This window comes from Helicoverpa zea, chromosome 7, assembly GCF_022581195.2.
Source record: "Helicoverpa zea isolate HzStark_Cry1AcR chromosome 7, ilHelZeax1.1, whole genome shotgun sequence".
In the NCBI taxonomy this organism is placed as follows: Eukaryota; Metazoa; Arthropoda; class Insecta; order Lepidoptera; family Noctuidae; genus Helicoverpa; species Helicoverpa zea.
In genome coordinates this window covers 6,208,854-6,227,685 of record NC_061458.1, presented here as the reverse complement: position 1 = coordinate 6,227,685, position 18,832 = coordinate 6,208,854, and the positions used below count along the sequence as shown (strand labels likewise).

General features: G+C 35.6%; 1 protein-coding gene across 2 annotated transcripts in view; it reads left to right on the top strand.

Annotated features, from left to right (window-relative positions):
* Window positions 1-18,832, top strand: part of LOC124632100 (short neuropeptide F) — a 54,587-nt gene that overhangs the window by 28,471 nt on the left and 7,284 nt on the right. For both annotated transcript variants that reach the window (XM_047166767.1, XM_047166766.1), the window contains exon 3: window positions 10,862-10,963. In XM_047166767.1, the coding sequence (XP_047022723.1) occupies window positions 10,864-10,963 (100 nt within the window). In that variant the 5' untranslated portion in view covers window positions 10,862-10,863. The remainder of the gene's footprint in view (window positions 1-10,861; window positions 10,964-18,832) is intronic.

The following is an 18,832-nucleotide window of genomic DNA, read 5'->3' as shown; positions in this document are numbered from 1 at the left end:
TGTCAATAAAACTGCCCTACTCTCACGAACCATTACTATGTTTTTTTTTCCGTTTTCCCCTTCCTTCATGAAAGAGGTTCGTTACTGCATGTTTTCCGGCACCGTGATTGGCGCGCTACTCATTCCCGCTTTTCTAGTCAATTTTGGAAGCCGATACTAAAACAATTTTAATTACAAAACCTGTTCATCTCATAGCTTTGGAAAAGATTACGTTAAGATAACTTATGAAGTTGGTATTGAGCTCGAAGTTTACTAAGAGGATTAGCTAAATAGATATGTTTTTGCGTGACATTTTTGGTGAACCTATAATCTCTTGATTGCCGCGAGTCGCGTAAGATTATTTTAGGTGCGAGTGGGAGTTACATTTTTAGAGAACTTTGTGTAGGGGTTCATTAGTGCAAAGCTAAAATAATTTCGTCAGTTAAAATTCACCTGAGACTAAATAGGTTTTTGCTATTAGTGGGCGGCCGTCGGAGCCAGTCGGTGGGGAACCAATTAAACTTACCCGGTAGTGGCGTAACCTCGCCGCGCTAACAATACGACGACGCTTAGAAATTTGACTTCTGCCCTCTGATGACATTGAACCATCGAATTAATTGGGTTTCTAACACTGACATATAACACGGGTTTCATTAGAGAGGCAGGCATTAGAGTTACACCCAATGCAATTTGGTAAAATTACCACTAATAATATAATCCTAGGAAATCATATCAAAACTTAATAAAGAAATGAAACAATTTTAAACTGATTACAAGTTTCTCTCTTGATTGAACTAATAACAAAGTTTATCGTTCGATATCCGACGAAGTGTCACGGAAAGATAAACGATTATACGCAGGTGTTTTCAAGTATTTTAATCAGAGGATGGTGTTGATCCTATGCTGATTCTAGTGCTCAAGTCGAATTGACATATGCACCGTATTATTGTGAGAGACAGTTAACATTTAGCGTAAAATTGTGGAACATTTTTTAGCTCAAAATGTCAGGTGCACATCTGTGTGACAAATGCGGGAAATGTAAATTGCATTTTATAAAGGACGACTTCGCATTTGATATTTACCTCGGTTGGCCGTCGTCGGTGATGTTGGATATTATACACGAATTTTTAAAGTCCCACAAACATTTTTGTGCAAAAAGAATTACAAAAAGCTTACATATACAGAATATTGCTGGAATGATAAAAAAAATCTAAAAATGTATTCGAAGCGATTTTTCGTCAGTGAATAGGGTAAGCGCATATAGTGTTAGGCTAGTGCACACCTGTAGCTTCGTGTGGAGTTCCAATTTACCGCTCGAATGATCAAAGACAGCCACGTATGGCTAATACCGTACGCGTACAGCCGCACACCGGTCGTTAAATAACCAGTCGCCGATACCGAATCATGCGTTTCATTTTACAAGCTTTAGTTTTCTTTGGATTTTCAAATTTGAAATATTCGTCATAAGGGTTCTTTTTCGTAAAACGAAATATGTATAAATGTTTCTATTTATGATCTGAATATACTTAATAACAAACTTGTTAATTATCAGTAACTATGAGGTATCTACTTGGTGCCAACTTTATAATTGACTTTGACATAGTGCGGTTACACTGACATTCAAGTTCTCCTTGACATACACAGGTATGCCAATCTGAGAAGAATCATACGAAAAGAAATCTTAGTTGAAGACATCCAAGGAGCAGAAATGATCATTCCGTTTCCCCTTGTAGAAAATTAGATTGTTGTATAAACAGTGAGTTGAAAGACAAAGTTTGTTTATCTAGAGGTATTTTTTATCTTCAGTCTAGCTACTGCAGACTGATTCACATCTTATCTTGTGATATGAAACCATCTAAATGGAAAATTGAATGAAGGAACAAAATGTGACCTTACTCACCACAAAAAGAATTTCTTAAGAAAATATAGTACCTCTTGACAAATATTAATGATTAAAGTGAACTTACTTTTTGATTCCGAACCTAATGAACCGCTTGCTTAGGTTTCGAAGTGTTTCGAAAACTCCATCAATCAAATTCAGTGTTGGCACAACAATAAGTTTTTGTTCGTATTAAATGCTTAAAATACTCGTCCAAAATAATTGGACAAAGTTACATACAACTTTAAGGTGACAAAGAATCAATACAAACTATCAATGAAATATACGGAATTATTAGTCTTCTTTGACTACGATTTCAAAGACTCCCGGACGCCTACGAGTCTCTTACAACTATTGTTATTTCAGGAAAATGTAAAAATACATGGAAAAGAGATAGACACCTACCTGACTGACGAAAACATTTTAAATCTCTGAGGCATCTAGGAGCTTATACCATAGTGTAGGCAGTGACAGAAAATAACTTAGTACTTATTCTATTCTTAGCAACTGTTTTGCAGTTTTCAAAGTTGATGCAAGACGATTGAATTAATTGTATGTGATCATCCAATTGAACATAAACCTTCTTCATAAAGAATATCTGAGTAAGAGGGTTGCTGGATTTAAGTAGTATACATCTATGTATCTATATGTATAATGGTCCTGTATACATAAATATGAAACATGAACATCCTTAAAAGACCCTCACTATGGCAAATTATTGGACAGGATAAAGAGAACTCGAAACCTATGGACGCTTATAAATATATACTTGACATGTTTACGAGAATGGCGTATGAAGTGTTCACGAGGAGGATACGGAATCTAATTAGGAGAAGCAAATTGCTATTTTTATCGCCATTTTCCCGTAGTTCAACAATGTGTGTTTATCGACACCGGAACACTGTACTTAACTAATAATTATGAAAATATTTTTCCGTCTCATGTTAATAAATAAGAATCCATATAATTACTTTCTTTTATGCATGAAACTGAAACATGATTATTGTTTCATATATATATTTTAAATTAAAATTAATTAAAACGTGTGGGTCTTATGACGAAAATCATTTTAACTGTCCTGTCAGAAAGGTATTTGCGACACAACAAAGCATTATTAAAAAAGTTATGTCTCTTTGTTTATAAGTGGAATGTTTTTCACCTTTGAAATATAAGTACCTTTTTGTACATTATTTTCACTTTACTAGTTTTAGTTAAATGTCAACTATCCAATCAATCATTATACATTCTCCTTTTTAACTTTGAAAATCTGAGGTACATAACAATTCTATATAACTTAGTAGCTAGTTCTTATTGCACCGTCTGATACCATTTTGAATTTACAATCGTACTCTCGGTCGAATTGGAGTGTATTTCAAATCTTCTACCAAATCCATTTTTATAGGTACGAAGTCTCATCTGTCGAGGATAAATAACTATGTTGTTAGCTCAGTAAGAAATTTCTTTACTCACAGTGATAGGAACGAGCTGACTGAAGCTAGAAGAAAAACCGTTGAATTACTTAAATAAATGGCGAGATTCGTAAATGTCATAGTTTATTACATTATTTTTAGACTTGCCATATAATTTAGTTACATAAAAGTGATGTAGATATTATATATATATCGATCTCAGTGGCGTGCACTTGGAGAGGCCTATGTCCAGCAGTGGACTGCGATAGGCTGATGATGATGATGATTCTTCTTCTTTCGAGTCGATGACATGTCATATGAGACTACACTATGTCAGCCCAATATTTCGCCACAGCGAGAGCACGGCCGGATGCGCTCATTAAGTCCTCCCGCGAGCAGGTTTCAGGGCACAGTGGACATGCGATTAGGTGGGACATCGTCTGCACGGCAGCCCCGCACTCGCACCCAAGGTCCGCCCCGCCCGCGAAACCCCACCTGGATCGATTATCGTTGCTCCGGCCTACCTGTGTTCGGAGTCTGTTTAGAGACTGCCAGACTCTTCTCGGGAGATCGTGTCCAGGAGGGAGACTTTCTAAGAGCGGGACAAACGGGGAGGGCAGTAAACTCCTCGATCGCCAAAGATCCCGTCTGGCACGAGAGGCCTCACCATCGACAGGAGCAACGGTTTTGTAGAAACCCCTGCGGCTTTTAAGCCGTTGTGGCACAGAGGTGTAATTGTGCATGGGGTGTCGTTGGTCTGTTTCGAGTTTGGCTCTCTCGATGCCAGAGGCTACGCTTCTGCGAACATCTGGTGGGGCAATGCCGGCCAGTGGGTGCAGCATTTGTAACGGGGTCGGCTTGAGGCAGCCAGTTATAATGCGGCACGTTTCGTTCAGTGCTACATCCACCTGCCCAGCGTGAACGGAACGACTCCACACTGGGCACGCATATTCGCCCGCGGAGTAGCAGAGTGCCAGGCCAGTGGTTCGCAGCACCGTTGGTGAGGCTCCCCAGGTCGTGCTCGTCAGCCTTCGCAACAGGTTGTTGCGGGAGGCAACTTTCTGCTTGATATTCTCGCAGTTTTTCCTGAAAGTGAGCGACCTGTCAAGAGTTACACCCAGATATTTTGGTAGCTTGCAATGACTGATAGGTACACCTCGCCACTGGATGTTAAGGGTTCGACTCGCCTCTCTGTTGCGCAGGTGGAATACGCACGACTGAGTTTTTGAGGGGTTTGGTTTTAGGGCGTTCTCCTGGTAATAGGTACTCAGGTCTTCGAGTGCCTTATTTAGGTTTTCCTCTACCTCCTCAAAAGATCCCTGTGATGTCAAGGCCAGATCATCAGCGTACAGGAAGCGAGTCGTGTTTGGGGTAGATGGTTGGTCGTTGGTGTAGATGTTAAATAGTAACGGAGCTAGGACGCTGCCTTGGGGTAGGCCATTCCTTTGGGCTCGCCAACGACTTTTATCGGAGCTAAGGTGTACTTGGAACCGGCGATTCTGGAGGAGCTCACCAAGGACCCCGACAAATTTACGGTCTCCAGTAAGTTCGCCCACCTTCCACAGCAGGCGTTTAATGTTGACAGTGTCGTAAGCCGCAGAAAGGTCGACGAATACAGTGCCTGTCACCTTGCCGGTTTCAAAGCCGTCCTCTATGTGCTGGGTAAGGTTGAGGGTCTGGCTGCAGCATAATTTTCCGGGTCGGAATCCAGCCTGTTCCGGTATCAGCTTTGGATCGACCAGGCTAGCAAGGCGGTTTAAAATTAACCTTTCAAATAGCTTGAAAGTGTGGCACAGGAGAGAAATTGGCCTGAAGCTTTTAGGATCATCAGCAGGTTTCCCCGGTTTTAGAATAGCAATGGTTTTGGCTTTCCTCCAGAGGCGGGGGATCCCTACGATGATGATGATGATGTAGATATTTAAAGACCGAAAAGTTCACGATACGGAATAAAAAAGCCATTACACAAATACCTAACACCGCTTTAATTTTAATAATAGTCTATTTAAAAAAAATACTTGACTTGTGCCAAAAACGTGAGGAAAAACATTTGATTGATGAGGTGACATTATTTTATGATGACGTAACAACATGAGATAACGACATTACAGAATAGAGGGCGCGTGACCACTGACCGCTTTATGAAAGAACTTGCCTGCAAAAACGGATACCTCAGCTTATGGGATCGGGCCTTTTAGAAATATCGCTCATACTTGTAAAAAAGTGTATCGTCAGTGTCATTATATGCCCTTATTATAATTTATTTGCTAGCCATTACCTATTGAATCGATTTAATTTTCTACTATCAAGAAAAAAAAAAAAAATTAGAAGTCTATTGTTATTTTTTTCTATAAGGTACGGCCACTCTTTGATTCGGTGTAAGAGAGCAGACAATACTGAAGCTATCTGTAAAAATTAAAACAATTTTTAATGTCAGGATAGGAAGATGAGTACGTAAACAAAGAAGATGGATCAAAATTGCCCCACGTCCTATAACAATGTGACGTATCTCAAAAAAAAGATAAAAATGTTTAAAAAAATATGGCATACTCTCTAATTTATTTTTTTTACACTTTCATACGAAAAAAATGCTTTAAAAATTGTTCAGGCGCTGTTATGAAAACATCGTTCATAGGACTATTTATGGACTATTTTATTAAATTATTTTTTTGTTTGATAGGGTATACCTCACAGGTCGTTCCATAATCATCAGGTCAGGATCTGATGATGGAAACCCTGAGAAATTCAGGGCAACTATTGAAAGTTGTAGGCATGCGCAGGATAAAAACTTGACTATAAGGTGTGTCTTATAACACTATGCAACAGTAAAGATTTGGAGCTGACCTGATGATGGAGACGAAAGAAGGCCGAGGGAACTCGACAACCGAATATGTAAACTACCTCGTGTTGGGGCTCATATTATTCGTATTGATAAGAACTTCCCACCCATGCGGATAGTGACAACTGTGCTTGTCACTGAAAAGCCAAAAATAAAAACAAAAACTTTTTACAATAAAAAAAACTCCCAAAAACACTGAAAAGCAAAACAAACTATTCTTAGGAGCATCGGCCTAGAAGTCGGTGGGGAAATAAACTTAGGTACATCCATTAGACACCGACTTCTGAGGTAGTGTACATATTTTGGTGTCGAGTTCCCTCGACCTTCTCGGATCTCCATCGTCGGGTCAGCTCCAAACCTTCACTGTTGCAAAGGTCTATTCAATGCAAGTAATATGAGCCCAAACACGAGGTAGTTTACTTATTCAGTTGTCGAGTTCCCTCGACCTTCTTTCGTCTCCATCATCAGGTCAGCTCCAAATCTTTACTGTTGCATAGTGTTATAAGACACACCTTATAGTCAAGTTTTTATCCTGCGCATGCCTACAACTTTCAATAGTTGCCCTGAATTTCTCAGGGTTTCCATCATCAGATCCTGACCTGATGATTATGGGACGACCTGTGAGGTATACCCTATCAAACAAAAAAATAATTTAATAAAATAGTCCATAAATAGTCCTATGAACGATGTTTTCATAACAGCGCCTGAACAATTTTTAAAGCATTTTTTTCGTATGAAGGTGTAAAAAAAATAAATTAGAGAGTATGCCATATTTTTTTTAACATTTTTATCTATTTTTTGAGATATGTCACATTGTTATAGGACGTGGGGCAATTTTGTATGGATTGTGATCCGTCTTCTTTATTTTGTAAAATACGTGAAGGGCATATTGTGGTATCAAATAATTGAAAACACGAGACTGACTAGTATAGCCATTGATAAAATATTTCAAAGAACCTTTTGATGTTATTCTACTATTTGTACAATAATATGCGAATCTATAATATGTTTTTGTAATCCGCTTTTGATCTGCGTTCCTTTAGACGTACGGAAATGATATGGAATTAGGGAAAATTTTCGATACTTTTTACATTATTTGGGAGTCTTTACAATACATTCTTTGAAATTGATTTCATCATCATTGGTGTACTTATTGAACCATTGCTGGTCATGGATGTTTCTCGACTCCGGATTCACATGTAAAATAATAAAATGGTTTAAAATAAAAGAACTCAACAAACGTTTTGATCAGAATTACAGCAAGGTGCGTATGATTTTCTATGGCCCACAAATCAGGAAATTTATTAGTTTAAAATATTTCAATAGTAGTCATAATTATTGGGCAGAGTTAATTAATGCTTTAATTGATCTTCATGGTCAGTGAAACCCCAACAAAAATTTTGCTGATTGCAGGAAGTATTATTTTACGTTGGAATTTTCGTACAGACAAACATACTCGCACATTGTTTCATAAAACTATTTGAGAGGGATTCAATTCATGCGTATTTTTTTGGCTTACAACGGGAATTCCCAAGAGAATGAAGGCTATGTTTAGGACAAGCAGGTATATATGTCACTATGTATGTATTTCCAATTTCCCATTTTTATTCAGATGTAGATGCAAGAATGTCTTCAAAATACTAAAATGGATTGCTAATACGAGGTACTATGGGTGAAGTGTCGGTGTTCATAAAGCAATAAATTGCTTGGGGCTAACTTTGTATACACAAGTATAAGCAAGTATATTATATAGTAGCAACATCTCGATTGCAGCCTAACTCCTAATTGCATTACCATCAATTAAAAGTTGCTTAGCATTTACAAATTGCATTTCTCTGAAGTGCGCTCTGTAACTGAATGTCAGTTTCGTATAATTTGTTCATATTTTATCTTAAATGGAGTAAAAGATAGATAGGTAGGTACATACTATTTTATTTCATGACACGTTTTGTGAATACTCCGATAAATATTGATATATGACTTAATATTTTCTAAACATACTAGATCTTACATTTTAATTGAAACTAACTACATACTTCTGTCTCGGTGCCTTCCGAAAACATATAAAAAATTATTAATATTTTTAGGTCCATGTAAATTAATATTCCATCCTAGAAAAAAATATCTCATTATAAAGCTGTAGACACACTTTACGCGACTAGTGGGATTTAATTAAATGGTAACGATCATTAATATTATGCAGTATACGGCAACAGACATAATTTACCGCAGTCGTCTCTTCTACACGAGATCAGAGGGCAGCTTAGTTAGTGTTGCCATGATATAAAACCTCTTTTTATACAATTGTATTACAAAAAAGTTCTGTGACATTTTGTACAGACTAATATTTTTAGTTGAGTAATAACCGTTTTCCCAAAGGTTAATTCATTGTCAATCTTGATATAATTCGGTCTGTCAACATTTTACTTCTAAGTTTATAACTTAACTTAGTTAAAATGTCGTTAACTCATTGTTCTCAACTTCTTTTTTTGACATTGTTTGTTCTCCATTTATTTGTGTTTATAGGAGTGTAAAAATAAAGGTGCGATAAACAAAAACTTTTAATGATCGTAAAAAAATAATTGCATCAATCTAACAATTATTATTGTTTACTGTATTTTTTGAAGGATTGTTTTATAACTTATTTGGCCGCTACGAAAACGGTGTTTAAAGTTGAACGTAGCAATTTCGTAGCAGTTAGGCTCTACGGCGTAGCACGTACTTGTTCAATGTTAGCATTCGCGTGTGAGTATGTAGTAGCAGAGGTTCGTGTGACGCGTCAGCACGTCACGTCAGTAGTGATAAGCGTGATTGATGACGTCACCGCGACATTTGTCCGCGGGGGAGGGTCGACGACACGGCATTACCCTACTTGTTGAGCCTTCCATCAGCCTATAACGACGGCTTGAGGGCCGTACATCTATATCCATGGCGTCAGGGCGTCAGCCATATTGACTGACAGCTCGTATATTCACGTACTTATTCGCACGCTCGCGATATTCCATAAATGTCATTCGTAATGTGATAATAATTCCATGTTCGTAACATATTTAAGCTTAGGTTACGCATAATTTAGGCACAATTTATAAAATACGATGATACTGTGAGAGCATTTAATACAGCGGAAATGTGTATTATTTACTCTTTGTCTCCCTAAAAAGAAATGAGACAAAGATGTACATAATTTGTAACTCTTGGTATCCGATGGCGTACTTGAGATGTCAAAGTTAATGGACCTATCTAAAAGTATAAAACATTTTCTGTAATATAATAAACTAATACTTTTGTTCTGAAACGTTTTCCTCCTTGTTTTTTTCGCTATAAGAAAACTCGTAAACTAATAATTGGCAAAATATACAATGGAACTTATTAATAAGATTAAATTAAAACTAAATATACTTAAGTATCTTACAGACTGTTCATGAAACAAAGACAATATCTCCCTAAGAATACGTATTAGGTAAAGGTTGCGACAAAACATCGTTACTAACAAAAAGGGGTTAATGCTACATTCACATAACATCTGGTTAAGCTTGGCCCAGCTTGTTCGCAAATGGCGGACATGCTCACATAATTCGGACAAATGAATGCTGCCCTCTAGCGGAATAAAAAGGCTAAATGTGAAAGTGACAAATGGATCTCTCTTACCTGCATACCGTCCTACGAGAAGCCAAAAATATCATACAAATAGAACCTCATACGTCCGTAAAAATCCGTAAATCTTGATACTTGAATGCTTTCAGCCTAATTAAACAGTGACAGTTATTAATGAAGTGAGTAACAGACTGCTAAACAATTATTCTTAACTAGTTAGAGAACATAATTGACTTTTGGTCATTAGTTCCGGGTGCAGATTTACAGCTTTTGTTAGTCATGAAATTCTTAGACATAGATAAGAAATTCATTTTTATAGTAAGCGAAACCATCTATACTAATATTTCCTATACAGTAAGACGATGCACATGAAAGAAATATAAAAGAATCCACTCCTCAAACAATAAATACTTACAACCTGTAGATATTTTTGAATGTACTGGACCGGCAAGTTCATTTATTTTTCTAAACATCCTATATTTATCGAGAGGACCGCTCGAACGAGTGTATTTTCCATCTCTATTTGTTCATAGCTCTGGACAGATGTTTATTGGAACAAAACGGTTTCTTAAACACGACAAACGTTGAAGCCGTATTGATAACTATTTATATACTCGTATCTTTAAATAGAACATCTTGAGATACTTACAAGTATAGTATTGTAAAAAAAAAGTTCAGCTTTATATAAAATGGCTATTTTCCGACAAAACAGATGCTATTTTTGTGATGTTCATATTTTCATTTTGCAATGAAAATTAGAGCCAATTACAAAAATAACGTACAGATCCGACACTAAATAGTTACAATGTAAACATTGAAAAACATATAGGATACTATGATGTGTTATGTATAAGACGGGAAAGGTTCAGTGTAATTTAAATAAATGATAGTTTGGTTAAGTAAAAAAGATTTTAAAACCTCGCGTTAATTTAGAAGGTAGTATCATTGTTTACTCACAATTTGCGTAATAGTGTCCTATGTGACTTGCGTTTTCTAAATGAATTAATCTATGTTATAATTCTTTGCCGCATTCAATCAATCAGGCCTAATGTGAAGTTCAGTTTAGTTTTAGACTATTTATCTCCTATATTCTTTTTAATATTTTTGTTAGGAAATATCTGTTTATAAAATGAGTATTAAATGCAATGTGTTGTATTGTTTCAGTCATGTCTCCCAGCTTCGTTTGCGCGCTGGCTGTCTGCGGTTTCGCGGCGATCTGCTCATTGCCCGTGTCCACCGCGCAGGCGCTGGTTTCTCCTTATGAATGTAAGTATTTCAATAAATAAATTTTGATAAAGAGGATAAAAACTTTGGATTTGTTTTTTGGAAGTTCAAAAGTTATCTTCATACGTCATCATAAAGAAGCAAGAAACATACAACAATTTTACTAACATACAACTGCTGGGCCCTTCTCTATGCCTAACTAAAACTTTATTCCTTCAATGCACATCTGTAAGAAACGTATCGTTACCTAACCATTGAATAATCCTTGCGTGACGAATGTTATGTAACTTAACACGCACTTATAAGCAGCACGTATAAAAGAAGTATTAAGTATCGACTTTATTCAATACTCAGAATTTGAGTACCACGTTATAGCAATGTGTGCTTTCATGTCATACTAACGACTCGGGTACTAAAACATGATATGATTTTAACACCCGACGATTGTTCAAAGCTGCTCTACGTGCCTCAACATATCTTCAAACTTTGTACGCTAAAATTTTGGGGGATTTATTAAGAATCCTTATTACACCTACTCATGTGTACATCTTAGCATTTTCCGGAACCATAACCAGGTTCTTCGACGCTTAAATGAACCCGTTTATTACATTTCGTTTAATTTTGCTCTTCTATAATATTGTAAATGGGGATGTTTGGATGTCTAATGCTCAATTACGCTACAACAGTTGAACGCGTTTGAATGATTCCGCTATACAGACCGAGGTAGATGGGATTAACATTTAAAGTAGGTACCTACATTTGATCTTCAGTAAAGACAAGGCCGTGCTCTCGAGCCCCAATGTAAAATAATATAATGACTTTATGTAATCCGATAAATAAATAATGCGCCTCTGCAATCGAAAGGCTTTTATTACTAGAATAGTTCAAAGTAATGTTAAATGTTTATATTTTCATTCGATTGATTCTAAAGCTTACATTACTATTAAAAATAATAAATAAGCATATGAAGTTAGAAATCGAATGGTAACTTATTCGGTAAATACACGTAATATAGTTTACTTTGACGGTATGTGTACCTACTCGTGCCTTACTTATGAGAGAAAATAAAAAATCATAATTATTTTCCACAATAATTAACTATTCAATCACAAGTTTCCTATACTTAAGTGCTCTGGGGAGGCTCAAAAATAAATAACCGGCAGTTAAAGACCTAATACCCGAGGGAGGTGAGAAGTTATTTAAACTCCTTTGAGGGTGCTGCAGTAACTTCAAGCTTTCAACTGCAACTTAAATGTACCTACTTACCTATTACTTTGTGTAACAAATTATACTGGCACAAATATTAATAAAATTTCATCTTATTGCTTGGACTAAAGATTCAGATAACTGAAACGTCACTTAAGCCATGTATTCACTTGGAAACAATATATCAGATACACAGTTTCTGAAACATCACGTAGATGTTTACAGCAACAATGTTTCGGAAACTCTGCCGTCCATGTCGTCCACAGAAACAAAATTATATGTTTCTGAAACAAAATTATTTGTTTCAGAAACACGTAGATATTGTTTCTGAAACAGTGTTTATAAACAATTGTTTCTCAGTGAATACATGGCTTTAGGTTCACTACCAAACACTTCATTTGGTAAATAAAATTCTTTCATCTCAATAAATATCGAACTGATAATTATATGTCAATTGGAATGTGGCTTGTCAAACAACAGGCGATTTGTCAAGCTTTTAATAACATTCTGTTCGCGACACGAGTCTAAGTAAACATTGTATCGAGTAAGTGCTTAAATCTCAAGAGTTTAAAGCATCTAAAGTTAATGTATGAACTTAAATTACTGTACTGTGTATTCAAGGCAGTGGAATGCTAGTATGCATATGAAATAAGGAATTATATCAAAGTATGAAAATGAAAAAGTGTAAAAGAACTTTTTTCTTTGTCTAAATTAGGCCCAATGCACCATACAGTTTAAGTACTTGACAAACAACAGTTTACAAAACATAAAGACCATGACCATGATTAAGACCATAAATGTTTGTCAATTTTATTTCCAAATAATTTTCCATAAATTCAATCAAGCTAACTCAGAAAATTAATCAAAGCGCCCGTAGGGATAACAGAGAGATTTGCATAATTTTGTCCCTATTGTATGTAAAACACAATTAACAAGTTGTACAGTAAAAACATTTAATTTTGTTATAAAAACGACTTCAGTGTTATTATTTTCACCAGTAACTCACTGATTAGCATAAGTGTAAGGATTTAAGTGGTTTACAACAAATACATACTAAAGTTCACTTATTCAGTTTTGACCTTTAAAAAGACCCAATTTATGAGACAATCCCGGCACGTATCACAAAAAAAAACACAATTCTGACATTCATATTGTTCTTCCCCAAATTCATCAAGTAGAAACAACACGTTTTCAAATATTGTACGCTTCATAATTAAAAGCGTTACTCGATCAAAATAAAAATATTACAAAGACGCATTGAATGTCGATGTCAAATAAAATGGGTAAAACTCATTAGTCACGGCCCAGTGGCCCCGAGTATTATATTCGTATTTCACTTTATTTATAACGCTGTGCGATTCCTGTTTCACGTAATCCTTGATAGAGAATTAGACCGACTGTCATATTGTAGCGATAAATAGGTAACCTTGGTTTAATTACTATTTGGACTTATTCTGGGAATTATAAGGGAGATTTCAACGGTAGACATGTATCACAATTTATCTTCCAAAGTATTCGAAAGTTAATATTTATTTATAAACTATCAAATGAGCTATCTAGCTTCGTGCGTAATCAGCATTCCCTTGGGCTAGTCAATTCCGAATCCGGGCCGCCTCTCAAAATTGAAATGCAAGGTGTGCAACTTGAATACTAACTATCTTGTTAAGACCTGTTTGTATTCCGAATTAATTTCTTACTGTTTTATAAAATAATTATTTTCAGCAGCTAGAAGTGTTAATTTTCTTAATACAGACTCAATCTTGCACCCTCCACCAAAGTTTCTTGAATATTCTGATCACATTTTTAAACCCTGCCTAAATTATTCGTATTTACAGTTTCCAAATAAAGATTTCAGGTGGAAAGTTCTGTATTTCATTATTAAATGGCATTTACTCCGGAGATATTTGTACTCCCTTATTGATTCCAACGAAATGAAATTGTCACGCTTCTCTCTAAGAAACAACTAAAGTAACATTGAAGAGTCAACCACTTCGAGTCCCACGAGTAATTACTTTTCAAACCACTGAGGAATCCTCCTTTTTCGATGCGAGAGCAATTTCAGTCTTGCGAAACAATGAGATAATTCTGTTAAACCTTAGATTTTAACCTCGAAGGAACAAAGTTTAAGTGTGGGATGCACAAATGATTGGCAAAGCACAGCAACATTCCTAATTAATAGGTCTGTAGCAAACTAACTTGTGAACTTATGTCGAGTTCTAAGACCGTGTACATTCCCGGGTTGACACGGATTAAGATCTTGGAACTTGTGTATCACAAACATAATTTTGAATATTGAACTTTCCCTTTGACGGTGAACGATATGTTACTATTGAAAACTTTGTTCTGTTCCAAGATTAAATTTAAACTAACTCGCGGTCTCCACATTATTATATCTTCTATTCTAGATGGAGTCAGTAATTATTATTTCCAAACTTGTTGGTAGTTTTTCGAAATACTAGAACGGTGGTCATTTATTATCTTGGCCTTAATACCGAGCTGTTACGAAGATCTGTAGTTGCATCTGCATTATTTACCGCAAGTTCTGCTTGATAGATAAATGTTTGCAGTTATGGAACATGACGGCAGATCATAAAGTACGATGTCAGTGCAGCACTTAGGTATTATTTTCCTATGTAGATAGGTAATAAATATCGAGGATCGTTATTGCACGAGTCTTACTACCTGTATCCAGTATACCTTACAGGATATTCTAAGATTCCTAAAATTACACTTTTGTTTTAAACTACGGCGTGATAAACTATTCCATATAAAATGAGTTCAGAATTAGGTTTTTGTACAATAGGTCAAAGCTATGTTGACACAATGTAACACAGATTCCATTATCATTTCGTAGAACACACAACAACCCAGTTTCGCATCAGTAATGAAGCCATATGAAACGAGTCAAGGGCGACTGTGTAAAATGTACGAGCTTGATATTTTTCCCGTCAAAGGCGGTTTTCCTGTCATTCAGATTTTCATCGTACTTTAGAATTAAAATGAAATGCGTTTGTAATCATATGGAGTGAAAAATATGTAACATTTTTTCAGGTTTTCGTGGAAATGTAACTAAGTAAATCACATATGTATTTTATCAATAGGTATCCTTCTTAAAAATGATCTTCATCATCTCCCGAGCCTTTTCCCAACTAAGTTGGGGTCGACTTCCAGTCTAAAAAATAATTTTCAGTCGGGTATTAATTAATCCATAATTTTGTTCTAGGAATCATGACGTTATTTCTAGGCGTTAGGTATATAGTAAAAGGCTTAAAATCTAATAATATCTTTCTTCTAACGCCTATATTTAGTCGTTAGTAGAAATTGTGTAATAGTGTGGTTAATTATAGCCTGTAACATTCGAATAGATCCGATTATCGTTCCCCAGTTATGGGAATTACAATGTTACAGTTGTTACAATAGATCATACCCAATCCAATTTAATTGTGTGTAATAGTACAAGTAATTTGTAAAGATTAACGTGTAGTAACGAACTTTAGTTTCCAGTGGTGTATAGCGTATTTTAAATTGCAGATGGAAAACAAAGCCCAATTATTTCATAATACCAATGCATTATAGGGCAACAAACTTCAACTTTTATCATACTTAGTTATAATAAATGAAGACGTGTCCGTGTAAATGTCACATGGATGTCGGGGACACTGAGCATGGCTGACTGCCCTTCGACCCTTAGACCGTCCCGCACTCCTCGCTAAATCTTACGGAGGATCTAATTTTATAATACGATGCCCTCGTGTTTACCGGAACCCTCATTTCATACAAGTTTATAAGAAACAAAGTCATGATAGATTGTACTTAATATCCGAAAAGCCGGTGTGCGTGCCCAGTGTGAGTGAGTATTATAGGTATGGCAAAAGAATTATGTAAGGACGTAAGGATAAGTAGTTACAAGTTATTTCTATAGTTCTTGCTCACATCCACAAATATAAAGCATTTGTTTATATAGGTGATATGAATATGATTCCATAGGTACGTTGAGCGTTATGTGCAAGCTTCACGCAACAAAAAATTGACGTTTACATTTTCAACAGACAGGTTTAGTTAAAAAATCTAAAAACTAAGGAAGAAGAAATATTTTTGATTTCAGTAAGGTGAATGAATATAATTCACTCCATTTATTTGTGTCTTTATAGTTCTAATAGAGGGTTAACGTTAGAGGTAGAGTTACGACACTATCGTCCTTCAAAGTAAGACTACAAGGATAATGTACAGAATGGTCCTTTATCGGGACATTGTGTATTTTCTTTGAAGTAGGGTAAATACGCCAAATGTCGGCCTCCCCCCAAACTTCGGCCGTCTGTACATTTTCAGCTTGCATTCATTCAAAAGGTAATTAAGTGTTAGTTTTGCTCCTCGAATTGCAACCTTGGTTTATACTCTATACGTACAAATCGTTACTATCCGATTCTGTCACTTACTCTTCTCATACTGAGCGTCAGTAGCGATTGCGCCGTTGAAACATCAAATTCGCACGTAAAGTAGCTTACTCGAAGTGAATACTCACATTTTGGGGATTGATATTAGAACGATAAAACATTTATTTATTTTTGTTTTAAGCTTGATTATCACTAATGGGTTATTTTTACTATATTTTAAGATAGTTTTTTCAGCGTTTTGCGTATATTTTTCAAGGAAAAATAGAAGGCCGCCATTAGGACAACAGTTTTGACTTAAAACCGGAGTCTCGGCCGTGGCCGACTTAAAGCAAATGCAGTCTATTTTATAAATTCCTATTATACTAATTCCGTTGGCTTAACAAGAGAATTTGCAAAGCTTATAGGCAAATAGATCTATTTTACGTTTAATAGCCAAATAACGGCCGGGGTGATATTAGTTGAATCTCGAGAAATAAGGTACAAGAAATAGGGGCCGACATTAGAATCGTAAATAATCGTAATGTCGACCAGCCTCGAACTCAAGCGCCACTATACAGGCTGATGAAAAAATACTTTTATATTTTTTCATTTTCTCAAAATGAAATAATTTATTTATCATAATTCATTATATCGTATAGGAGTTAAGTTTAAATGTAGGAGTTGACAGTATTGTAGGCATGTTTATGGTAGCTTTATAGTTTGATACTTGCTATCTATTAAACCGTTCTTATTAGCTTAAAAAATATAAATGGTTGGTCGTGAATACGACTTTTTTTGTTTAGGGGAAACAAAAAAATATTTTACTATAAATTAAACAAATACAATTACAAATGTATACTTAGTATTATATTATAATTCTGCTAAAATAAATCATGTTAATAATATTTGTCACTGCCTTAATTTAAAACAGCCTATACCCGGCCGACATTTGGAAAAAACGCGACCGACCTTGGGCCGTGAATGGCCGACTTTAGGGTTTTTCTGTTCTCGACGCATCTAAGCCTTATTACATAAACATGTCATAGATTAATCAAACTATCCAAAACCGCATCAGAAACTATCTTTCGTTGGAAACTGACGGTGCTATAGCGAACCGCAATCAGAAAATCGCTAAGGGGGCCGACATTTGGCGTATTTACCCTACATTTGTTCTTCAGTCTCATGTTTAAAGCATTACACCTTTGAACTGTTACGGCAGAAGTGTTGTTCCGTGTAAAGAGTATCTTTTGTACACAGCGGCAAATTCTGTTCTAGCCCCCTTCAAGCCTGAGATATTCTACGAAAAAGTGTCTAAACCTTCACTTAAATTGTGAAGTCAACACAGCATTTAAGCTCAGACATAGTAAAAGTTTTGTTCCAAAGATTAGTTATTGTTTCACAAACATACAGAGGATAAATCTTTTTAAACAAGTTAACCTGTACCGCAGTGGAGTTGCAAGAACTTTTGTGTTGTCTCCCAAAAGGCTTGTTCCAATAAAACTTGATATACAAACTTATATTACTTGATTAATAAGAAAAGTTGTCTCTTTTTTATGGTTTCTTTTATTTTTATTCATTTTATATTATTAACATAAGCAATAAATTATTGCATTTATTTATAATATATTTTACAACCTATCTCAGTATTGTACGGGATGCAAAAAAAAAATCGATGCGAAGCGATAGATTGTCTATAAAGTTTTCATGTTGCTGCATGCTCTTTGTAGCTAGGATTCTATAAATATCTGCAATCACTTCGAGGTTTTAAAGAGTTGATGATCAAGTGTAAAAAAAGTTTATTTTTTCATCTCACTATCAATTGTTCACGAGTTCAGATATTCTTCTATGAATAGATCCTCATGTAAAGCAGTTGTCAAAGTACTAGTGCGTATTCAGCCGACCGCGCAGGGGTTTAATCTCTTATGGCGTAAACAACTTGAAGGGTAACAATACCTACCCGTGTAAACTAGAACACTACAAACACCTAACCTTCATAAACTGATAGATATTTATTTTTAGGACCCTTAATATAACCACCTACAAAGTACAAAATCACGCTCCAAAACTCCTATTGTCTGACATAATTTAATTTATTAATTACAAGAAATACCTGTATCAAAGGTCTGTGTCAATCCTTTTGATGAACTTACTAAGCTATTAATAGTTACATGTTAATTGTAAATAAGTATTCTTATTTAGTAATTGTATACCATTGTTGAGTTTTAAGTTCAGGCCTCCTATTGTGGATAACTGAATTGAAATCTTACACTTAAAGTTTTCAAATGCTTTCTTGTCACCCACTATCTGATTCGGCGTGATCGTCAAAGATCTT